A 26,656-nucleotide genomic window follows, 5' to 3' on the forward strand; every position below is an offset into this window, starting at 1 on the left:
GCCTTGACAGCTGCAGGAACAGTAAATCACCAGGCTGCTCTTAATCAGAATGACAGACGCAAAGTCTGGAAGGTAAGAGTTTTTGCTATAATCTTGCCTCGATGCCAAAAAGAAAAAAAAAAGTAGGAACAGTCTGCAAAGGTGCAGAACTGAATTCCTCCATGCAGAAAAAATGGCACCCACTGACATTCACTGACGCTTGCTGAATGTTTATGGAGACCCAACAGTGGATGTGAGCACAATGAGGCGGTGAGTGGTATGTTTCAGAAGAGGCCACGGTGGGTCACCTCTGCTGGTACAAGTTTTTACAAGTGCAGCATGCAGGCTCTCGTTCATCACCAGTGAAAATGCACAGCTAATGGAGGTGAGTACGTTGAAAAACAGTGTTCTGAAGCTGAGAATTTGCTCTATCAAATAGCGTTACTGTGCTCTTTGTATCTATTGTAGTTTCCATGCAAAAAAATAGGAGGCATTACTTTTGGAGTTACCTCCTGTGTACACATGCATGTATGTAAATAAAGTAATATTACAAAATTACAAATGGATTATAGGAAAAGAACTAAATGAAATGTGTCCAAGGTGTTGGCACTGTAAGCCTGAAAATGGAGGGGGGGGGGGGGGAAAAGCCTACGTAACAGTAGGTGAGAATTACCAGCTGCTGATGCAGGCAGGTCAGAGGGATGGAGGATAAAGGATTGATGATTTTACTCACAGTGGAACCAGCTAACACTCCAGAGTATTAACTACTTTTGTGGCATCTTTCAAATTAAAAGGCAGGAGAAAGCCAGCAAACTAAAGGAAGGGAGATTTACACTGGATATAAGGAAAAAGGTTTTTTTTTCTTTTTTTTTTTTTTTTTTTTTTTTATATTAAGGGTGATGAGGCACTGGCACAGGCTGCCCAGAGAGGCGGTGGGTGCCCTGTGCCTGGAGACATCCAAGGTCAGACTGGATGGGGCTCTGAGCACCTGATCTCACTGTAGGTGTCCCTGTTCACTGCAGGGGAGCTGGACTAGATGGCCTTTGAGGGTCCCTTCCAACTCAAATGATTCTATGATTCTAAATGCTGAAGAATATTCTATTTGTGTGTCAGAGGAAAGGGAGGTGAGAAAAGTAAAAGGAAATTGGGAAATATTCTGAGAACGCAACAAGAATGATTAAAAGTGTGGAACAGCTTCTGTTTTAAAACATCTAAGTAATAATGGCTTTGTAGCTCAGAAAACAGTTTTAGAAAGTGGATGGGAAATTTTGAGATTTATAAAATTGGGAATGACATAAGCGGATGAAGATTCAATGCTCACGCATAATCCCTGGTGGAGTTAAAGCACTGAAAAAATGCTTATTATTAAATACTCTACATGCAACTGAAAGTGAGAGCTTGAATAGGAACTTTATGACAAAACTTGTTTGTGAATTCTCAGAATGACTGTTCATCTGTATGTAATTCGTGCACTCATTAACATCAACACACTTGAATCCAATCAAATAATCAGCACAGACTGAAAATTACTCTCGTACATCAAAACTAGCACTGTTTACTTTTAATCTGCTAATTTATCAAAGAAATACTGTTCCTTCACAAAACAAGTCAATCAGTTTAAGTCATTACAAATAATCTGGTTTCACACAGAAGTAGGAACAGTAAGACAACCTTCTCTAGCTAATAGCTAAAAGCTTAACATACTAAAATGTTCCCACACATACTAGAAATCTGCCTAGCCCAAAAACCCATCTACAGCATTTTGGCAATAGAAGTCCTACAACACAAACCAGGTTCACAGAACGCTTTCCCCAGCCTCCAGGAATTCACAGCCCAAGCACTTATCCAGAAGCAGATCTTCTGAACAGCAAGAGGTCTCAAAGGAGTTTTCTTCCATGAAGTTGTCAAGCTTTCTGGTGAATTCACATACCCTATGGTAGAGAGCTCATAGCTGACCTTAACCCTACAGGAAGTAGCATCTGTTTTTGTCAGTTTTTAAGACACCAACTATAAGTTTTCTTTAGTTCTTATAATACAGCGCTTATACTAGTGGATACAGTGAGCAGGAATACTGTTCCCTATTCACCTCTACAAGCCTCTCATGACTATGCACTATCACACTTCCTCCTCAATCATCACCTTTCCAGATTAAAGTGTACAGAAGAATAATTTCTTCTACAGTGGCCAGTCCAGACCTTTGATCACCCGCATCTCTTTTCTGCACTTTTTGCAGCTCCTTTGTAACCTTTTTGAGGAAGGATATCTGAAAATCACGGATGGATTACCACAGCACAGTGTTTTCCTGAATAGCAATGTACTTCTTTCCTTTACAGTCCATAACATTCAATTTGTTTCTCTGACCAGGACCAAGCATTAAGTAGATGGTTTTGATTTTTTTTTGTTTCCTAACCTCAGTGATAACAGCCCTGCATCACTGCCTATGTAGAGTCAGACTTGTCAACAGCAGAGACACTGCTCAGTGCTTCAGAACACGTAGAGGTTTCAGGGTTGCTCTGAAAATTAAACTGGAAGTGAGTAGCACAAGGTGTCAAAAAAACTTGTGAGGATTTTAATTACATCGATACAATATCCTGAAGGTTATGCACAACACTTCTATTTTAAAAAGCTAAAATGAACTGTGATGAAAGAGTATGTGAATACTAAAGAGCTTTATGACTACAGAAAAAAAAAAAAGACCAAACAAAACACATAACTGTTGAAGAATACAGAAACTCTGCACTGTGAACTTTCTAAGATTTCAAAACATTTGTAATTTGCAGAAAAACAGAGAGAAGAGAACTTGCACACCAGTTGTGTGCCTGTCCTGGAGCAGTCTCCAGTGACAGACAGACCTGCTCTCTCACTCCTGCTGCTGGTGGTGTCCCTCATTAAGAAACATAAGCTCAGTACATTTCTGCTTTAAGTTCCCAAAGTTAAGAAACTGATCTGATGATCAAAACAAAATTACTAATAAAGCGCCCACAAAAAGGTCAGAACCTCCTCTCATTCAGTCTGAAACAAGCAAACAATAACAGTTTTTCCTGGAATAGACGGGAACTTGCTATATAAATGCATATCATAAAATGAAATAATACAAAACATCATTTAAAGCTATAAATAGAGATGAAACCCTACCTAAAAGAAAACTTCCCTTTAAGGGTAAAAATAATGTATTTTCCATATTTTATAAAAAATCTTTTGAACTATGTATGGACTGATTCAAACTATCCCATATTTAACGTGAGGAAATTACAGGTTTTTAAAGGATACCTGAATTGTAGAGAAAAATGATGAAATTATTTAATGTTACAGTTTAAACAACTACCCATTACTTAATTACTCCTTCATTTTGCTTTTTCTTTTTGTGCCTATTTTTTCTTCCAAACACTATCATCTTTCTCAGTACTTACTTCAGATGTTCTACACATCTTAATTCTTCAAAAAGTGAAACACTTATAAAGATAGGTATTAGTTTACATATAAACCAGCTTGTTTTCATTCACTATCACATTTTATTGCTTCCCCACAATCCATTTATAGGACTGCCTTAATACCACCTGTGCTTCAAGAATCAACCCTTCCTTCTAACCTCAGGGAGAACTCAACGTATGGGGTTTCTCTATTAGTGTCTTAAAAACAAACAAAAGGAAAATAATTCATTATGGACCACTACAATAGCATTTTAGCTTTGATGAGATGTATACACTGGAGAGTATCCTCCTGAATATGAAAATCCACTGTTATTTGCTGAATTAAGCCAGATCAAGCAAATGAAGCCATGGTATATTAGGAGTCAACAGCAACATCTATTAGAAACAGTCAAACTCAAAGCTATATATAGGAGGAGTTAGGAAGCTCTTTTCTTACAAAATATTAAAATATTTATATATAAAAATGGAACATGTTTATAAGACAGCAAGAAACAAAACAAGTTATGTCAGAAAATGCCATGCACACAAAGTGCATACATTCCTCATCCCTTGTGTATGTAGGTCACTCCAAAACTAATGCCTATTGATTTCCATGAAAACAATAACAAAGAGCACACAATAACACTATTTGATAGAACAAGTTCTCAGCTACAAAACATTATTTTTCAACATAGGCACCACCACTGCTTTGCATTTTTGCCAGCAATGAACTGTGCAAGCCTGCATGTCACATTTATAAAAGCCTGCACCATCCTGTTTTCTTTAGCGGGGAATTTACATGTTGTCACTCCATGGACTGCTGTTTTGACTCCAGCTCATAGTGGTGGCACAGCATCTTTTCACTGGTAATGATGTGATCCAGGAAACTGTCACCTTCATCCTTGTATTGATTCAATAGGTCCTGATAAACTTGCATAGTGTTCTTTCTGTTCCTACGTGAGCATTTGTAGGACACGTATGGTGCAAACTTTGCAGTGTTCCAACACTGCTGTCATTGTTTCCAACTCACTGAAATCGATATTCAGCTCCATACACAGCTCCCTGGTCATAATCTGCTGATTTGCACAGGTGAGATAATCGACATATTCTTCATTTTGTGGTGTGACAGATGTGAATGGTCATCCAGAACTTAGCTTGTCTTTCACATCACTGTCACCACCACTGAAACGCACCACTCACTGCTTCACTGTGCTCGCATTCACTGTTTGGTCTCCATAAATATTCAGAAAGCGTCAATGAACGTCACTGGGCACCATTTTTCTGCATGGAGGAATTCAATTCTACACCTTTGCTTCAGATGCACTTCCATGTCAGACACCATTTTGTCAGACTGTCCTTCTGCTGCCATCTGTCACACAGCAACGAAATGTAACAGACTATTGATAAGAAGGTTCAACCTCTACTGCCATACCACCAACATCTGCCTCTGACATCATGGGCCAACATAATGAAGCAGGAGGCGTTACTTTCAGAGCAGCCCTTGTAAATGCTGAGGACGTAACAGATGCTCTCTTGGCCAAAGTTACAGTACAAGGACAAAGTAACATCTAGAAATTATTTTTCAAGATTGTCTAAAACCAGCAATAGAGTCGCATGTTCACAGCATTATACTTTTGAAAGAAAGTAAGCATACAATGGAAGAGTCCAGTGAGAGACTTCCTGCACACCAGACATGAAATCAGCTAGCTTGATGGAAGACCTTCTGCTAAAAACTAGCAGAGAAGTGCAGGTAATTTCTGCACTGTGATGCTTAACGTTAAGCCCAAAGTATCACACAATACCAAGGATGTCTATCTGAAAAACAGACACCATTTACCAGCATTCAGCAAGTCTAATAATACAAAAAAAATTTACAAACCTATAGAAGAAGGGGTTGGCATTTCAGAAAAAGAAATGGTACAAAGAAGTTTGAATTTGTCCCTTGAGCTTGACAAGAGTGTTCAACAGAGGGAGGGAAAAAAGGTAATAAAAATACCAACCACAATCACAAGTAAACATGAAAACTCTATAGCAACAGAGGCTTTAATTCTTTAAGCATATTGCCAGCTTTGCCTAACCTAGTAGAAGTACCACCAGAATGTTATGTTTTTGCCAGTTTAAATACAACAAATTGGATCATGTAAAGACCACTAACAGTAATCATATTCATTTTTTCCCCTACTAATGACAGCATCAAACAGAAAATATGGAAAAATTCACTATATTTGTGTTAACTTTTAAAAGAATTGGAGGTTCAAAGATGTAAAACTTATATGACACCAGAGTCATTTCAGAGATCACTGGGAAAAAAAGAACAAAAAACAACAACCCTCATACCAGAAAACCTAATTTCTGGACTACAAAGAAAGAAGGTAATGGCAGCTCCTGAATTTCAATAGCCAACCCACTGTTGCAGAGCAAAAACCATTTTGTAGTGCTGTGCACAGTGAAAAACATCACATGAATTAGCAGCCTGCTCTAAATTTTCAGTTTGATGGATCGTGAAGCCTCTTTTTATTGAGAGCACACAAATCATTTAATCAATCATGTTACTCTCACACCAATTATTTACTCACATGATTACAGACTCAAAGGATTGAATTAGATCTGCCCTTAATTATGCTAATTAGCCTTGATTCTTTCTTCATCATAGCTACTGCTTCTAGAAACAGACTTGCTCATCTTGACAACTGGCATATAAAAATAGGGACTATCCTTACCCAAAGCAGAGACTTGTGACACCTCTAAATTTCAAGTGCACTAGTCATGATACAGTGAATACTAGCTTACCTTGAACGCAAACAGACTACTGAAACAATAGACTGATATATAATCATTAAGAACAGTAACAATAAGAACAAGAACAATATATAATCATTTGTAGCACTCTAAAATCATAGTCAAATCAACATGTAACCATTTCACAAAAACCTGTGAGCAACTGAAGAGGCACAATTCTATGGAAGAGGTAGCAAAGTAGCAAAAAGTTGTGAGGAAGAACCAGGTAAGTGCAAAGGACAACAAGATGGCAGGACATCCTGCCAAACACACAAGAAACATGACTGACAAAGCAATACTGGGAGTAGTTGAGATCCTCTTTTGGGAAGAGAATGAGAAGACAAAACACTGATGACTCATGAAAGATGTCTAAAAAAAGCATTTGCTTCAGTTTCACATTCTCCCATTAGGGATCTCTCAAGCTTGGTCACCTTGATCTTGGTTAAGAACTTGTTCAGCACTCTGTTCAGCATCCACAAAAACAAGAGCAATATGTAAGGAACCTTCCATAATGTCCAAGAGTACTGCCAGACAAAACAAGTTTGCAGAAACATTCAGTGATGTTTTATGCCCACCCAACCAACTCTGTCCTACTGTCTGTCTTGGATTTAATTCACATAGGAACACTACCATTAGTAGAAGATTCAGTTGGCTCAGATAAGAGAGAAATGGGAGTGGACCCAAGCCAGCTGAATAAGCATTATCACTTCAGCAAGTCCACTTTGCTTACTTGAAGCTTAAAGTATACAAGGAATTACGAAGTAGGAAACTGGTGAAGAGCTCAAAAACCCAAATTCTCCTAAGACTACTGATTTGGATCCAGGCCCAGAGGATAGTTAACATACATAATTATGGGTAGGACATAAACGTAGGGTTGTTTTTTGTTTGTTACCTTGTGGTCTTTGGTGGTCTTCTTTTTTTTTTTTTTTTTTTTTGGAAGATGGACTGGATTAGGCAAATCAAAAAACAGAACTACATATAGCTGAAGCTAAACCTCTTCTTAAAGCAGCCCTGTTGAAGCAGATTGCAGAAAGATACCTAAAGGGATCGTGGCAGTTCTGTATTCCATATTACAACACTGGACAAATCTTAGGGTTATGGTTACTTCTTAAATGAATGACATTGTCATAGATTCTGGTCACAGTGACCTTTTTGTGCCAACAACTAGCATTACAGTTATTACAGAAGAATCAAAAGGACCAGAGGTCCCAGATCAGCTGCAAGCCATTATGAAGCTATTCTGCGAAATGTTCTTGGGATAGCTGGAAAGATACAGACAGATTCGCCCACGCGAGGCACAACAGTGATTGTTATTCTATTTTTTTTTTTCCTTTGAAGTGCATTAAGGAAATAGGAGTAAACATGGTCACTATTTCTGCAAAGCACACGCCCGCACAATTCAGTACTTCTTTGTGATTTTCTTCTCCTATATGCTACAGCTAGCTTCAAAATCTTACTCCAGCCTTGAATACATTAATGTTTATTATCCATAAAAACATTGTTGTGCCGGGACAAGGTAAGAAAAACTACCTGGAAACACACATGAATATTGTTTATACATGAGTTTTCTTAGACTGCCTAGCATTGAATATAAAATAAAAAAAGTTGTATAAGCATAAACACTAAAATATTAGTGTCTAGCAATAGAAAGCAATTTCTTTAAGATGAAAATAGTTGAACTCCCTTCTCAAAAAAGAATATAATGCTATCAGAAATGCTGTGGACTCTCTTTTTCTCAGAAGTGAAGTTTCAGATGATTTTGTAAGTTACTTTTTTTCCCTCCTCTAGCAGGAGCAATAGTTCCAAATATATTTCCCAATAAGAAAAAGTGATACAGGGATATCTGTTAGTAATATCTTTTCCTTCTTAAAAGCCATTTCATAATCCACAATATCAATCTGTTATGTTGAATGATTTAAAGACAGTTCTGCTTCCTATCACATATTTTAACTCTTCCACCAGCAATCCTATGGTAACAGATCTACACAGATGTGTAGCTAAAACATAGGATATTCACATTTGTTTAGAATTTGTACAGTACTTTTCATAACAAAATCTGAATACTTTCTAATGTCTAATTAGTTAATCACTACATTCCAGTTATACATTACTTTAAGAGCAGCCGTTGTCATTTATACAAACCTTACAAGGTCCTGCTGTCACCTGAAACAGGCCTAGTTTCAGAATGATGAGCACCAAATTCTGATAGTTTTCTAAGAGTAAATGTCCTTAGTTGACACACAAAGGACAGAAGCATACAAACCACATCTGAAAAAGAAGGCTTATACAACATGTCCAAGTACAAAATGTGAATCACCAATGGAAACAGGAAGCAGTTCTCTTAACTCCCTCGGAAATCTGCCAAACAAGCCCATTCTTCTTCCCACTAATCATATATTTTGGTAAATGCCTCCCAAACCTGTTTTTCATCAAATTTTGTCATTTATCACAAATGCACAAAAAACTACTGTTCTGACCTCTAATCTTAGAAAGTGGAGTTAAAATCAGTGAAAAGTATTTGACTCAAGCAACTCTACAAGAACAGCTGAAAATCAGTTCTTAACATCACTTGGAAAAATTGAAACAAAATCCCAACAATAATTCTTTCAAGATCACATTGAGAAAGGAAGTAATTCCATCTCTGTTTAAGGTAGCATCTTTTAAGAGGAATCTTTTAGCAAGCTTTCAAACTTGTACGTACAAATTTTTATTTATACAGTATTTCTTTCATTATCCCAAGCTCATTATCTGCATAAAAAGAATACAAAACAAATGACATACTTTCCCAAGGAGATACATAAAGCAGCTCTCACATGGAGCAGCATGTTGTTGCCACGTGGTCCCCAAGTCATCAGAACACATTATGACCATTTCTGGCACCCCAGCTCAGCCTTTGCATGATATTTCTTCAAACCATACTGGTCTTTCGCATGTATGAGAGGATGTCCATATACCAGTTGAGAAGTTATCCTCTGCTTGGAACTAGCTATGGGACCTGAGGCAGTAAAGCTGCCTAACTATTGATTAAGCTGCAGGAGAAAGCTTCATGTGTTCTTTGCCCCCTGTTGCTGCAGCCACATTACTGCTGTAAACTAAGCTGCTAGCTCAAGGTGAGGTGGGAGAACCTTCCTGAATTGCTGCCACACACTGCAGCACAGAGAAGCCTTAAGATTCTTGTCTACAGTAAACATGTTGACAGTCTGTCATCAGTTACAATTATATTTAAAAGCCAAATCTTGCTCCTGTTAATGTTAACAGCCAAATGCCAATACAAAGGAAAATTTCTTGACCTTTTTATTGCTTACCCACATGCAAAAACACTACTTGTCATCTAAGATCATCAGGGAAAAGTAACATACAAAGGAATCTCATTATTAACCGCATTCAGAAATGGGTTTTATACTGTGCATTTTGGCTTGTAACAGCTTCATTGCCATAAGTTAAGCAGCTACACTTCCAGAAATCTAACTGCTAAGAGTTCATTCTGTATATGTTAACATTCAAATGTTAATAGTTGTGGAGGAAGAATGACCATAACAGATTAATAACCTGGCTCAATACTAACCAAATGCTTACAGAAGTTTAGATAAATAGAACACTTCCCTTGAAATGAGTGACAGAAAGATTACTAATTGGAAAAAAAAAAAAAAAAAGACAACAACAAACCCACCTGATTCTGAAAATCCATTCTTCTAGTAAGGTTGCATTCCCTACTAAAACTTCTTCATGAGAATTACACTTAGACATATTTATTTCCGAGAGTATGCATTCTAATCTGCAAGCTTTTCCCTTCTAAGTATATATTATTTTTAAGTCAGCAATTTAGAAGAGGTTAGTCATTTCAGACATCTCATCCAACCAAAAGTGCTTAAGCAAGTTACATGAAAAAAACCTTCTAGAGAAGAGCCATAATATATTTCTTGAAAATCAGAAGTAAGCATACTGTATGCTATTTCCTTTTACAATGTCTTTTATGGACTTTAGAAATACAGCTATTCACTTAATTTAATGTTAAGAAGAGAACCTAACTGAATGTTGACAGGAGATTTTAACAAACTGGTAAGAAATGATAGTTTGGAAAAAGAGTTATACCACACTGATTGTTAAAGCATTCTTTATGTGCATTACATATGTTTTCTTTAAACTGTATCTTTTTTTTGTTCATCACTGAAAACAGGTAACTTGTGAGATGGCCTAACACTTTTTCACTGATTTCCCTTCAATTCATTTTTGAATATCAAGTTTCTTTGAAAACAAGTGATTATTTTTCTCTATAAACCATCCATAAAAAACAGATTCTGGTACTTTCACTTTCAGAAGTTCTTACAGATTACGTGAAATCTATTCCAAGCCTGTCACAGCAGTTTTACACTCACTGCCACAGCACGGGATTTGACTATCTAGCCTCGTAAATTGTAGGCAATGCACATACTTCAGAAATAAAAAAAAACTGAGAATGAAGTAAGGTTCCTAAATATAACTGCAGTCCACCCACCAGAAACATCAAAAATCACTCTTAGAATCTAACTTCAGATCCCTTATAAATGCAGATATTCCATGAAAGCAGGAATGAGCAGAGAAACTATGCCAAAATGAGACATCAAATTTCACTATTTCTTACAACAGCATTGAATGCACAGTCAGAGACAGGAATATCACACCAAAAGCTATTAAAATAAACACTATTTCCCATTCTTTAAAACAGATGTTGCCTAACTGTTCCCAGATCTCTTCAGGTTTGGTTTGGTTTCTAATAGAGGGCTGAAGCTAAATTAAGTACTGTGTATGACTGCAGACTGGAGCGATCTGTCTACAGGTACCGCTTACTACCAGTATCAGTCATCCCTGGCAAGCACAGAGCTTAAAGAGGAATGCCAGCCTGAGGTTCATTTACAGCCTAGAGGACCAAGTGCCTATTCACATGAAGTGCTAAAGCTTATATTGTTTGCCATATTTGCTATCCTAATTTTCTCCAGCAGATGAGCTATGTATACCTACTTGGGCAAAATTACCACAATATTATTAGCTTTCTCGAAAAGGTGTTGTCCAAATAAAACTGGGGTCTTTTGGTGGTTATTGGTGCTTTTTATTTGTTTGAAGGATATATATATTCAGCAAGCTTTTATTTCTATTATGCTTAGCTCACACTGCCTTCCATGGAATAATGAACTTCATTTTAAATTGCAATTACAGGAAAGTGAGCTAAGTACACCTTCCAAGAGGATCATTGTCTACCAGTATAACAATGGCTTTAAAGCATTTTTTATTATTATTATTGAAATAGGATTTCACCAACTACACGATTTCTTTTTTAGGCAATACCTTTGATTCAGATAGCCCTAAAGGAAAGTATCATGGTTTTATGATTTTTGTTATCAGTATTCCACATCATAACCTCATGTAGTGCTCTAGGAGTTAAAGAGTTAATGCTCCAGTTCCGTGGATCGTTCTGGGTACATGTCCCAGAACTAAAGAACTTAGAAGAACTAAACCTCCCAGAGGACTGTTCACTGTTCTGTTACCGCTTTCCGTTCAGAGGGAAAGATAAAAACTGTACACAGATCACAAGATGTCTCTCTCTTCCCCTTCTGCTCGTCTCTGCAGCATCTCGCCTTCAGCATTAGAGTAAGGCCTTCGGTGTTTGAACACTCTCTCTCGTTTTATTTGATTTATTAGCTTCAATTCCAATTATATTGGATTATATTGGATTATATTGTGTTGTCTTGTATTCTGATACCTTATTTAGTAAATTAGTTTGTTTCTCCTCAGATCATTGCCGCTGTTTTGTTTTAGGCCTGTCTCCCTACCCTTTCCCCTTTCTCCCCTTTTCTCTTTCCTGAGGCATGTGTTCATGGGTCCCCTCACCCCATTAGTCACAGAACCTGGGTGAACAAGCCCATAAACCATTGACCGAAAGCCATATAACATTCATGATGAGTGAAAAGTTCCTCCCCAACAGCAGATAAGATCCTCTCAGGAAAGCAATATAGCACAGAAAATAATACTACTGTCAAAACTTTAGTTTCAGCTGCTTAACAAAATGCAGCTAGCGGTCTAAAATACAAACACACATAAGCTACAAATTTGACAGAAGAGCATTTCCAATTCTACCAACCACCTCAATGTAACAGTACACTGATAGTCAAAAATAATATTCTGTATATAATATACTGATATTGCAGATGATCAAAGGTTTGACACAGTGAAACAGAAAATATCAGAAGCAGAATACTAAGAGTACAGCAGAAAAAGGTAGTAAGAAAGTTTAACATGAAATATATTCCACAGTAACCTCTCCTGCAGCAATCCCTTCGACTTCATCAACAGTAGTATTTTCTATTTATATCATTATATTAACATCATGCAATTTGCCTCCATTTTTGATCTTGTTACTAAGGGGAGTTTGCACCATTTAAATTTTTACACATTTTGTTGCCAAATTTCCTCATGCTTTTCAATCCCATAATGTTCTGAACACACTCATGCTTACTGTTAATCCATCTTCCTTTCTGTGGATATGAAAACTTCTACAATACACATCACTACACCTTCGATGACCTCATTAAATACTACAGCGAGACAAATGCCCACCTGTATTGCAGTATTACCTTCATATTGCTTTGTAGAAATACTCATAATCCACACAACAGCTAGTGCTAGGATCTAGAATGAGACTGCTGATAAAAATATTTTGCATTCAGGTGCAATGTGAAATTCCCCTCTGATGTTTTGCAAAGGGCTGTAAACAGTTCTTTCACATATTGACAAAGTACACTATCAATCTGCATTTACTAAATGTAACTAAAATGATCAATGAGTACTCAGGGTTGGTTTTTTTTTTGTTTTTTGTTTTTTTTTTTTTTTGCAACTGTAACAGTTACAGAGTTGCAGTCTTAAAGGGCATGAGCTTTTGGTGTAATTAGGTACATTTGGTGCAATTAAGCGGAGTTCTGAGATTGAATTGGTCCAGATACTTGCTACAGGATTAGAAATCACCAAAACTCAGTCTTTAGGGGTTAGGTCACAATCCAGGATAAGCAGTATGTAGTGGTGCAACTCTACATCAATGAACAGTGAGAAGCAGTAACATTAAAACATATCTCGCATGAATTGCCTGGTATCTGCAAGCCATCATGTCTGCACTGCTCTGAGAGCCAGATTAAAGCCAGTACGCTCAACACCACTTTGACTGTAGCACAGACAGCCTAGAAATACAGACTGCTCCTACAGACACTGCAATTCTGAGCCCGTACTATTTCCATTCGCATCCTAGAAGAGTCACTGTACAATCAGTGGCATCATTGGTAGTAACGAGAGCTGCCCTTTATGATACAGAGAAAATGCATTGGACATTTGGTTTCTGCATAGAAAATTATGAAATACCAGTGATACTCTTGAACTTAATAGTGATAGCTATACATTAATTTACTAAGAGTGTACCTACAAAGTGTAATGAGTAGGAAATATAAATTGAAATGAATAGTTTAGGGTCTTATAAAATTCTAAGTACAACAAAAGAAAGCTCAACATTACTGATCTACCCTATTTGATAAAACAAAGAGAAGTATGAACCTGAGCAAAGACTAGTTTATGGACTAGTACTGAAAAGCAATTGATACGCAGCTCCTCTCACTCATACAACCATGAAAATGATTTCAGAAACCTACAATGATGGGTTTGCTGACTCATTCTGGTCACAAAGAAGAACGGCATAGATAAGTAACAAGAACTTATCAAAATCCAGTAGAATTTCTAGAAATCACTTATTCAACACATCCTCACATACACCCCCCAAAAATATATAAATATACATGTACTTTTTTGGCAGTTGAACTTCAAAATACCAACACTTGAAGAAGTTTCAAGCATGAATCTGATATTTGAGAATATTAACAAGAAACATTTGACTTTCATATCTTACTGTGCTCCTCTTCTGTTATTATCTATAAGCAGTATTTATCCCAGGTTAAATCTATTTATGAAACACTGTAAAAGTGTTGCTTTTGTTGTTAACACTTGTCAGAAGAAGAGCTTCTCAGATTTGTACAGATATGTATACAAAATATCCTAAATGTCATTGTCAAAGAGGTTATATTAAATTTAAAAGGGTTATCTGGTAACAGATTTAAGATGACACACAATGAAAAAAATCACTGCAAAGGACAACAGAAAATTCAAATATTTAAACCTAAAAATGGAAATTCAATTCAGAACCACATTTATGAACATCTTCTACCCTGAGGACGACTGAATTTCAAGAATGACGCAATAGGAAGTATGCAATTCACATGCACTGCATACATTATTCGTATTTAGTATTCACCAGCAGCAGGCTTACATTACAGAACACTTACCTGACACAAATTCATGAACAAACAGGCTTGAAAAAATACACAAGACAGTCTGGAAATTATCAGTGAGGAAACTATTTGATATCACAGGACCCAGCTTCCAAACTATCCTGTAGACTTTTCGTTTTTCTTAAAACATCTGTTTTGCAACGTTCCAGAGCTGCAAAACCATTGCCATTTTTTCATGATTATTTATCGTAAGTGGCAGACCCTATTTTTGGATGGAAATCCAATATGTTACTATGAAAACTGTACCACAGACACTTTATATTGAAAGAAACTCTATAACAGAACAGTGATAGTTTGCATTATCATAACCAAACTCAGGTTTGATTCTGCTAAATAAAACACAAGTTGCTCAGTATTTGTTGTTTGGGTCAGGCAAATACATAGCTTTAGTTAAGAATCAAGCTCATTAATTCCATTTTTCAGAATTTTATTTGATTTGAAAACAAAAAAATGGATTTTTTTCTTACCTTATAAAAGAAAGTTTTTATACAAGTAGGCAGCGAGAACCATATAAATCCTTACAAACAGTAGATTCTTTGCATTAATAGATCCGTTCACCATCAACAACTTACAAGCATTCCTTACTAAACTTCTTATTTAGACACGATTGGAGATATATTATCTGTTAGTTTATATATATATATATATATATAAAATTATTCTTACCAAGATAACTTGGAAAAGAGCTGGAAAAAGATGGTTTTCTTCCACAAGGCTGCAAAAACATATTTTAAGATTTATTTTAAAAGAGAGGAAGTGAATTCTTATTTAACATACTAAACTCATAGAAAGAGCAGAGTAGTAGAATAAGTGTTGCCAAAATCTATGACCCCAAACTTCAGTCTTTGATTAGCTTTCAACAAAAATGAGCTTCCTTTCAGCTATTAAATAGAAACAGCAATGTAATGCTGCTTTGGAAATTACTTCTAGGTCTGCTTCACTGATGCAATTCAAGTGAGTGAAGAGTAAGTGAAATAGTATTTTTAAATGGAAAAAAAAAATCAAAATTCAGAAATACAATACTGTACAGACTATGAAACAGTCACCCCGCATCATCAACTAATTTGAATTAGCAGATTCACAACATACAAGTGAAATTATAAATGTGCTGTGTATTGTTTTTTTGAAGCATGCTCCATTAACTAACTGCTTGGGTTTAACCTATATTAATATATGATGCGCTTGCAGCCACTTCCCTTCAAAGACTTGAGGAAGTGGTTACCCAAAAGAATTGACTTATATTTTCCTGAATTTCAAAATCTTATTTATTTTTTATTTATAAAGCTTTCCAAAAGCTTTGTGTTTATGAATAAAGTACATGTGTATCTCTGTCACAAACATGATGACAACAGAATTGTAGGTAGGTCACTCTGAAAGTAACACCTCCTATTTATCTTCATGGAAACTATAAAGGATACAAAGAGTACAATAACACCATTTGATAGAGCAAATTCTTAGCAGCAAAACACTATTTTTCAGCACAGTCGCCACCATTAGCTACGCATTTATGCCAGCAATGAACAAGAGGCTGCATGCCTCACTCACAAAAATCTGCACAAGCAAAGGTGACACACTGTCACTGTTGCCACTGCAGAAACACACCACCCACCACCTCACTGTGCTGTCATCCACTGTTTGGTCTCCATAAAAGTTCATTAAGTGTTGGTGAATGTCCATGGGTGACACTTCTTACTGCATGGAGGAATTCAGTGACACGCCGTTGCTTCATACAAACTTATTTATTACGAAATTATTTATTTAAACAAAAAAAAAAGGGGGCAACAACAACTTAAAACAAGTGGGTTGAACACATACGTCTAATGAAAAAATGACATAGGCAAAATGATCCATGACAAGAAGAAACTTCCTAATACATCTCAGGGTGCAGCTGTGTAATTTTAAAAACAAATAAGCAGGGATTATGTGGAAAGCAAACTACTTCATTCAGTTCACTGTTCTATGTCTTTCCCCAACAAGCTAGGACTTTTGAGATTCTGTCTGTTAGAAAAAAAAATTGCTGGTTCTCAAAAAACTCCTAGCAGAGCTATTTAAACATTCACAGTTTAAAATTAGGAAACTAATTTCTCAAAGTTTTTAAGTAAATGACAACAAGTTCACACCAGTAGTTGTTGAAACAACCCTTCTTTATGCCACAGTTCTAGCTAATAGCCAGCATTAGACTCAAATGCCACTGATGCCAAAGGAGGTAAAAAAAACATTTGAATGTTAAGGAAAAAGGAGATCGTTTTGTCCCCTTCAAATAGACCAAAGTATAAGAACATAGCAAGAGGAATATTCATTAAAGACCATGGACAATATCTACTGGTACACTAAAGAAGCTGGTCTAAAGATCTTGTTCCATTCAGAATTTGTTTGGTATAAAATGACTGCCTATAAATAAAGCTAATTAACCTCACTGCTACCAACTGAAAAAAAAAAAAGGGGGGGGGGGAAATATGGCTGTTCCTAAAAGAAAGTCTTCCTGACAAAATAGCCTCTCAGGTCCATTGGAAGCTTGAATAAATTAGAGCAGTATTCAGATAGATTTATTGGTTTTTTGTGAATCCTACAGAATGAAGATCCACAATTGAAATGGAAAGTTTCAAAGTCATCTCACTGCCATTCTTTCATGTCATGCCCTTCAGTAGCTGTCCAAAGGCAAACAATGATCTTGCCATTGATTTTTAAGAAATATTATACCAAGACACAACTCACAATAGTGTCTACAATAGAATACAACAGGGAGAAGATCTATCAACTTATCTTTAGGGGTCCCAATTATTTCAGTCAATTTTCTCAAATAACATTATTCTTCACTTCCAGTTCCTAACCCTTCTCAGTAATTGTAGTTTACATTTCAAATGACCCAGGGGGCAAGGAAGAAAAAAAGGAAGAAAAGAGTGTGCAGGTAGAAAATTATCTTGGTTGTCAAATAATTGGATTTTTTTTAATGCTTTACTTTTTGTAGTAGACAGAAACTGGAAATAAACGCAAAAATGAAGATCTCATAAAATCAATGTATCACCATTATATGATGGTATTTCAAAGATCTTTCAAAAGTGTATGATTAGTAATAAAAACAGGAAAGGCTGACTGATACTCAAACATAGCAAAACAAGATTTGAGAAGTAAACATGCATCTTAACTGCAAGAAAAATACCTGAAAGTAGGATATTTCTTTCAAATAGCTCAGCTACAACTGTCAAAGTATGTAAAATTCTAGGAAAACACTTTTCAAGAAGTACAACATGACGATCTGTACTAAAAGTACTGATCGACAGCAGTTTGGGTTTTTTTATTGTATATTAGCAGTTGAACCGTTAGTAGCTTTCAGTCACTGTCTGGTAAAAGGAGCTTAATTTCAGTCCCAGCACAGGCTTAAAAACTGTGGCACAGTTATTGGATGGGCATCACTGCAATACCAGCAGTTTACGGTGGGAGAACAGAGTTTGTATTTTCAATTCCTGTTCAGTTTCCAGCTTCAAAATCCATACTTCTATAGAAATGTCTTCTGATATGTTTTGAACCATGGCATACCGTGTTTTGCTGATTTCCCATTATGTTCTATAATTTTGAATTGGCCTATTTACAAGTAGTACAAAATATTTTAAGATTATTGATTAGGTTAAGTCCCAATTTTAAATATAATTTTAAAAGTCATAATACAAAATGGTTCCCAGACAGGGAAACAGTAATTGTAAGAAAGCAAGAAAACTGTATTTTATTTACTTATTTTTAAGTGAGAGCATGTGTTATCAGCTTAATATATTACACACCTATACTATGGTTTGCTTATTTTATACCATATGTCATAAGCAATTTTCTAAGAGTTCACGCTATCAAAATGGAAAGCAATGTGGACCTAAGAACAATATAGAGAGCAATAATTATGTGGAAAATAAATTCAAAACTTACTTTAAAAAAAACACCATTTCACCATCATTCTCTTTGAATGTCCATAAAAACAAGAACATTTCTTCATAAAGTTATGATATCAGCTTAATTACAATGAATTTTGAGTGTGGTCAAGTGATGACAATTTTTGATAACCCTACTCATGTCCCGAAGTCCCTTAAGTTCAGAAATGCCACAAATGAAAAAATATCAACTACAATACCTTAGAAAGTGATTTTAATGAGTATTATGGCTCATCAAATTCTTCAGCAAAAGGATGCAATTTAATAATCATCACAAATTGAACTGCTGAAAGTTTAATAAATCTTACTTCCTTTAAGAATCCTAAAATATTTTAACAGAGCTTTGTTGTGTTGTTGAATCTTGAAGATGAGTATTTCTGGAAGGATTTGCCAGACTGTGATTGCATATTTGTCATCTTCAAGATCTGTAGCTTACAGAATATTAACACCTTACAAATAAATAAAAGCAATGGCTATTTAAACATCAAGAGAAAGTTCACTTTTTCTACACTAAAAGAAGAAAAAAAGACTTCTTTTTAATTCAACAAGAATATAAGAAAAACTACTGGTCTTGAGTTTTAAAGAGTTGTTCGAAGGTGAAGAAGCAGAACGATAGTCCTTTCTCAAGTTTTATGTTTTAACATTACATTGAAGAAAAAATTATTAATTTTTAAAAACATAATTTTCATATTTTTCATTCAGATAACATATATCCTGATTTTTACAGAATTATATCATCTATAATAAACCAACAGCAGGTTACACAAGTTATTTCAACTATATATAAGATATACATACATTTCCAAAGCCCTTTTTTTAAACTACTGTTTATAAATTTATGTGTCTCAATCCTGACTGAGATTTCAGCCCAAATATATATAGAATTCCTTAAACCCAAAATTGAAGTGTGCAAAATAATTTTAATTGATTTGATATATGAAAAGAACCTTAGGCAATTCTGCAAAACCTTTTAGTTCTATATGAAAAACACAATAGTACATTAAGCAATAATTCTCTTGCTTCTGGCCTTCTGTAGCTAAGCATTCATACCAGTAGAGCTATTTGGGCAAGTAAGGATAGCAAGATTGAATTATTCTACAATATAAATAAAATTAAACTGGGTGAAAAACTAAGTTTTTACATGGACCAAAATATTTATTATTTTATTCCTAAGAAGTTACAAACACAATGTATTTATAACTTCATAGAAATAAAAATAGGAATGAGGATGAGAAAAAATAGGAATGAGGAATGAAAGTAGGAATGAGGATGAGAAAATAATTTATGAACAAAAATCTATAAGCTCTAAATGTAAACAACATTCCCCTAAAATACTGACCAATGTTTTCAATGCACTGAATAAGAAAGGTAAAGTAGGTTTATGTCTTCAATCTCTTTTGAGACTCCACTCTCTTACATCTCCTGCAGATCATGATATAGCAAAAAGCAAGGAAAAGGGACATTATGTAGAGTTTTTTCGATCTGTTTTAAAATACAGTCTACAGTATTTTAAGACTTTTAACATACTTCCCATACACATGCACACAACACTCTTACTGAATTTAAAACAACAAGAAGATTGACTGGGAGAAAATGGAAGAGAGTGAGTGAGATAAAAGCAAAGGTCCTACTTCACACACCACAGATGACTCTTGAATAATACTATTTCAAGCGTTTTCAAATCCTATGAAATGTCATTCTATACAGAATATTGGTATAGGCTGATTTAGCAATAGGGATTAGTATATTAGTTTAAGGATTAATATATTGGTCTAGCAAAAGGAATCAATGAGTGCTACTCCTAAAACTTCCCATTTTAACTTCACTTGTTGTGTGAACAGCTTTTTTTTCTCAACAATCCTGCTTCACAGAATCACTGGAGTCACAATAGACTACTTTTATCTTTGCATCCACCAGGTGCAAGGACTTCTTCCTCAGATTTCACATAAATTGTTTTAGATTATAGTGCATTAAGACAGAAGGTTATTCATTATGGCCTAACAAGCAATGGAAATTTGCGAAATTGGGGAAAAACTGCTAAAGGTCAGCCAACAATCGCTAAGATGAAGCTGAAGGAGAAATAGAAGGGAAAAAGAAGGTGGTTATATGACCATCTCAGATGCAACTGTGCGTGCCCAGAGGGACATCAGCATATATTAATACATTTTTGGAAAATAATGAGTATGTATACTAATGTATTGCATGTGTACGTTTTAACTGTTTAAATGTAGAACTTGAACTCTGAGAGTGGGAGCTTGATTTGTCAAGTTGCCTGGTACGTATCGTGAGGAATAAAGGAATGCCGCCTTCTAACACCACATGGAGTTACTTTTCCTCCTAGATTTTGGATGACAATATGAATGATGTCACCATCTAAAAAATAGCTGAAGTTCAAAAGAGAGATTCAAGAGAAGGCTGGCAAGATTTCCAAAAAGAAAGACCTTTTTCTTCACAAAAGCACTTATACTCATGCATTTCATAAGATTATATTGAGAATAATTAAGGAATATGTGAAGGAGAAGAGTCATTAAAGAGAACTTAAGCCATCCGTTCAACATTAGGAGTAAAATCTGAATTGAAAACAAGTATCAACATTTCAGCTTTTCATTTCTGTAGAACCTGCAGTTCTTGCATATCTGATTACTTTTCTTTCTATGCAGAGTCTCTAAGGAAGAGCCTAGTAAATACTTTGGAACTTACTAAAAATCCAAATACATTTTCTGTTGCTGAGAGAAAGGGAACACAAGTAAATTTCTCCTGAACTGGAAAAAAATCTAGGTAAATAAAAAGCTTAAAAAAATATATATTTTTAATAAATACTAGCTAGATAGCTACAAAACAATCTGTAATCATTTAACAACATTTTAAGTGGGTAGTGCACCACCATGCAATGTTATGATAACAAGGTTATCTTCCAGTTCTCTGAAGATCTCTTCCATTTCAAATAAAATAAAAAATAAAAAAGATCTATCATTTAAAATACCTCATTTGTCTTTCAAAAAAGAAGTGATAATAAAAAAGGAAAACGTTGAGAAAACATTTGAGAATAGTAGCACTTCTGCGCTGCATCTGCAAAGAGATTTATATATTCTCACAGTCCTAGAATTTCAGTCATAAAAAAGGAAAAGAGACCGTGAGTTTAAAATTAGGGATCTGCCAATACGAAACACTGAAGGTTTGCAAATCCTCCCATCCTCCAGGCTCAGAAATCAATACTCATTTAGGATTTTAAGCCTCATGCAACAGTCAGCTCTTTTTTTTTTTTCTTTTCTTTCTAAAAAGAGTATTTTCAGTGTTTTGTTTTAATGGGTACCAAATGTGTTCCTTAGAACTGTAAGGGAGACCCAGGTTCCAATCTCTTCTTTAGCCTCAGCCACCCTAGCTATCCAGTAGACTGTTCTCCCCACAGTGGGTTACATTTCAACCTCTCTTTGCAATGCTGCTCTACTGAGAAGAAAAGGAATCAGAGATCTATCAGACCACACAGAGGGAGAATGACTTTGTCACCTGATTTTTTAGTTCATCATCTGCCAAAATTACATCTTGAATCCCTGGCGAAATTTGTATAATTTAAAGAAATAGAAAAGTACTTTAAATACGTAAATTCTGCAAAAAAAAAAAAACTAAGCACTGAAATCCATTTTTGTAAAACTTGATCTTGCTATAAGGGTACATAATTCATATGTTCCCAATGGGGAAAATATAAACAAGGTTATTTTACATCCATTCCTATAATAAATAACCTTGGATGGGTTCAAACAGCAGTATTTTTCTTTGTAAGGAACACATAAGGTGATTTGCCTTAAATTGAAGTGTCAGTAAGAGAGGTTATAGAATAAATTAACAAAACGAACAGAGACATCATAAGAATGAGAAAACATTCACCCAAGTGTTGAAAAGGAACTAAAGAAGAAAACAGATGAAGTGTGATAACATATAGGTAGTTGTGTACCTCCTTATCTAAAACTCTGCTTTCATAGGAAAGATTTAAAAGGCAGAAAACATGACACTATTGAACACTGTCTTTTGAGAAAAGTCATGGATGAGGAAACACTGGCTTCTACAGACATTCTAAGCTGAACAAATAAGTAGGAACTATTTTAAAGAACAACAGTAGTAGGCAAGCATAAAGCAAGAGGCAACACATTCATTTTAAAGCAACCAAACATAAAATCCACAAGAGATCTTTTAAGAAATCAGCCAGCATGTGGGCAAAAGAGTACTTCTGAAAGTACTTTGTACTTTCAAAACGTATTTATTATAAAGCCCCCTACCAAAGGCTCTTAAAATACAGGCAGGACTGTTCAGATTGCAAAAGGTACAGATAAAGTATGCAAGATATTTATGAAGTAGTGCATCCACCTTTTTCAGTGCAAGAGCTTAATGGCATCAGATTAAGTCACAAGCTCCAGATTAAACAAACCCAAAGAAAAGCCCTAAAGAAAAAAAAATATTTCTATGCTGCCGATTATGCTATGGAACAACTATGAATGCTATAAGTTTTCTGTCAAATATCTTTTTGGAGCCATGTAAATGAAATGACAATAACTATTACCTACAGAACACGTATTTCCTAGGGCTTCTGAAAGACCGTTCACAGGTGGCTGAAAGAGCCTGTGGAGAACATTGACACACGCTTGCCTTTTTCCTTGTCTTCAGTGTTTTAGATTTGCTTCATGCTGAATAGAGAGTTTGTGGTAGAACTGAATTTGCTGAAGCCAATTCTACTATCCAAACCAGCCAACCCCTCCTCATTATTTGCTTATTTTTTAATTCCTATTTATATTTATAATGGCAAACATTCCCTATTGAAATAAAAAACAACGGAAAATGAATGGCATTTTCTCCTATCTATAGCTTTACATTAAAAGAGCAAACATGAGCCTTGCAGTATAACATTTTTCAACAACTGACTGAACAATAGTAACATCAAAGAGTTACTTCACACTTCTAAAACTGAGAGTCAGTAATTGATCAGCAATACATAAGAGGAAACAAAATTACAGGTATAAGGTTAACAGCTCATTTCTTTACTAAAGGGAAACTAAAAAAATGTAACAGTAAGGAGTTGTGTTTTACATTAAAGACGGTGATTAGTATTGCAGTCAGTACATGACTAGACTATGAGAACTCACTTGCAATAATGAACTCTGACCACTGGCTTTGATATGAATTATAGTGATGTGTGAATTGACAATAGTGTTATTAGCTGACGCTCATTTCCAGAGTCTATTTCTGGGTACATCTTCCTGCCTCAAATTATTCAATAAAGGAGCACGTATGCAAATCTTATAACAAAGTATAGAAATCACAAATATCATACGAATTCTTTGCTGTTTTGTATCAGCATCATTTCTCTAACGAGGAAATGAGGTTTTCTACAGCCCAATTTTCACAGATGTAATCAGAATCATGCTCAAAATCTACATAAATATTTCTCAAAGTTCTACTAAAAATGTATCTCTCAATCCATCTACATTGAGATTTTCTCACTGATGTTGCACACATCTAAAACATAATTCCTACTGTTCAGCTCTGCTGGACTAGGCCCTGAAGGCTTACCTATTATCAGAAATACTTCATACTATTTTATTCATATTAATTGCAGAAAACAAGAAAACATTTAAAAGATGAAGTTACTTAGAAGGAAATAGATTTTTTTAAGCTAGCGTTTCAGCCTTAAATTAGGAAATTAAAATGGCTAATGATCAGAACAAAGTACTTTTAAGGCAATTAACATAAGCACACATTAGTTAATTCACCAGCAAACTAAAGTGATGAAGTGCTAGCCCTCTAGTATAATGGCAAAGAACAGTATGTTCAAAGACAATTTACACACAATGCTAACAGGTGCTTGTGAACTTAACCAAAATTCTACCAATATGAAAAAATTACATGCACCACAACAAACACTAAAGAAAAGTTTGAGGCTGTTTCGTTATTTATTTGAAATGAAGGGCATGAATAGAAAGATCATTTCAGAATGAGGTACACACAAAAGCTAGTGTAAAACATTATGATGAGAAGATTACCGGCCATTACTAACACTGATTCTAAAATGTGTTTTTAATGCCTTTTAACTGACAATGCATGGTTGTGAACAATAGCATAAATGAGGTTTGAAAATTAAGCCATTCTTGTGTGATTCCAGAGACTGCAAAGGTTTACTTTATTTAGCGAAGAGAATCTCCTGATGTCAGTGGTCAACCTATCTATCATTTTCACAGGTACAAGATGACCTGTGGCACATAAAAGCACCAGATTTTTTTTGTTACTGCATCTGTTTTATTTCCTGCCACCTTCTCCCCTTTTCTAGACTGGTGCCTAATGTTTATCAGGGAAATTTATGATATAGATGGGAGGTGGAAAATATTTCATGATTTCCTCATGTCCTTCAATCCATCATAAATCTAAGAAGGGTGTGTGGGAACTGCTGAGTCACAGCCTGAACCACCAATTGAGCACCTGGAGGAAATATCCAGTCAGCCCTGGGATCACAGGTGAAGGCAATTCACTGTGTGACAGGAAGGAGTGGAGCCTGGCTCATTTAAGGGCTGACTGCCACTAAGGATCTTTTTCTGGAGAGCCCTCCTTGGTAGAAGCTTTTCTCTGCAAACACAGAATCTTCTCATACAGGTGAGTGATCTACTTCCCTTCCTTTGTAGCACCTTGCTATTGTGCTGGTCTTTCTGACTGTTACATTTGGTGAGCCAGGCAGACCAAAAATATTAAAATGGCTTTCCTTTTGAACATCTTTAAGTGGGTCAAGGAGGAGAACACTATCCCTAAAACCCTGCCAGGGCACATCCCAGAATTTCTGAGTTGATCTTTTTATGAATTGGCAGCCGTAGTTGAAAAATAGGTCCTCTTGTGGGATAGTGGAAATATTTCTCAATCCCCATCCAGCATGGCAAAGTATTTCTATGGATTAGATAAAAGTACCCTAATTACAAAGGAATGACAACTGTCTGCATCCACTGTGGCATGGCCACTATTAATGGCACTAAATCAAGCAGAACTTTCAAATAGTACTTTAGAAAATGAGAACCAATTACTGCATGATTGCATAGAGAAACTCCAGCAAGAGCTTGGCCTAGTGACAGGGAAAAAAATCAAGTTTAACTTTCCCTTTAAAGCAAATAGAGAATATCACATTGGAAAATACTCAGGCCCCTGAACCAGTAGACCTGGGTAATCCAATGGAAAAAAACCTCAGAATTGGATCTCAAAGGCCCACTTGAGATGGATTCCTTTGAGATCCAACCTGTAGTGACACAAAAAAAAACAAAAGATACAGGCTAGACCAGCAGGTGTACCCCTGATCAATGGCCCCCTGCCTGAGCCTATCTCTGTGTGACAGCTTGCCCCTATATCGCATCTGAATTGATGGATTTGGTGCAACGATTTTGACAAATCAAGGGAACGTGTACTGGCTTGGTTACTTGGATTATGGGACATGGAGGCAGAGAGCATTGTGGTCAATGGACCAGAAGTTTCTAAGCTCACATCCATTACCTTGCATCCTGCCCTTAGGCGAAGTCTGTATCCCACCGTGCAACACAATGAGGAGAATCATTCCCTAATGGATTGGTTGATGGTGGCATGCTGTATCACTCTGCCTAATAAGACCGATATCCTGGTGTGTACAGGTTTATGGTCCTCCATGGAGGATCTCCAAACATATATTCGCAAGCTAGGAATGAAAGAGGCGATTTACGAGGAAGTCTTCAAAAGTCCTGATTTAGTAAAATTCTTGGCTGGAATGAGGGACGCAATTTCTACAGCAGGCACCCTCCCACTGTTATGGCACACTGGTATCTATACTGAACCCCCAGTGGCCTCAGAGGCCATTATTCAGCAGGGCACCCAGGTGGTGGCCGATCTGGAGGAGATGGAGCACTTCAGGGCAAGGCATAATATTAGGACAGTGAAAGGGGCTTGTGTATATCCAGTTATTAAAACTAGAAAACCTGCCCACAGACACCCCAATTGGGCCCCATACAGCTGTCCCTAAAACAGACATTTAACAACCTTATACAGGCCAGGGTGGACTTTGCTAAAATCAATCACCAACCTAATCATGTTTTGCTTCAAGTATGGAAACTAAGGGACAACGAAAAATTTCAAAATACTCCCAAAAGAGCAGGGTTATGAATAATTGAATGAGTACCAGCAAAAACTTGGAAACTAGAGGACTTAATAGTCCCTAATA

At 35.9% G+C, this 26,656-nt stretch overlaps 1 protein-coding gene across 10 annotated transcripts in view; it reads right to left on the minus strand.

Moving 5' to 3' along the window:
* ULK4 (unc-51 like kinase 4) overlaps positions 1 to 26,656 on the minus strand; it is a 221,747-nt gene that overhangs the window by 104,460 nt on the left and 90,631 nt on the right. For 9 of the 10 annotated variants that reach the window (XM_021389306.1, XM_021389301.1, XM_021389302.1 and 6 more), the window contains exon 31: positions 15,194 to 15,242. The exons of the other annotated variant lie outside the window; for it this stretch is intronic. In XM_021389306.1, coding sequence (XP_021244981.1) covers positions 15,194 to 15,242 — 49 coding nt within the window. The remainder of the gene's footprint in view (positions 1 to 15,193; positions 15,243 to 26,656) is intronic. 10 annotated transcript variants of the gene reach the window in all.

Source organism: Numida meleagris, chromosome 2 (genome assembly GCF_002078875.1).
Source record: "Numida meleagris isolate 19003 breed g44 Domestic line chromosome 2, NumMel1.0, whole genome shotgun sequence".
Lineage (NCBI taxonomy): Eukaryota > Metazoa > Chordata > Aves > Galliformes > Numididae > Numida > Numida meleagris.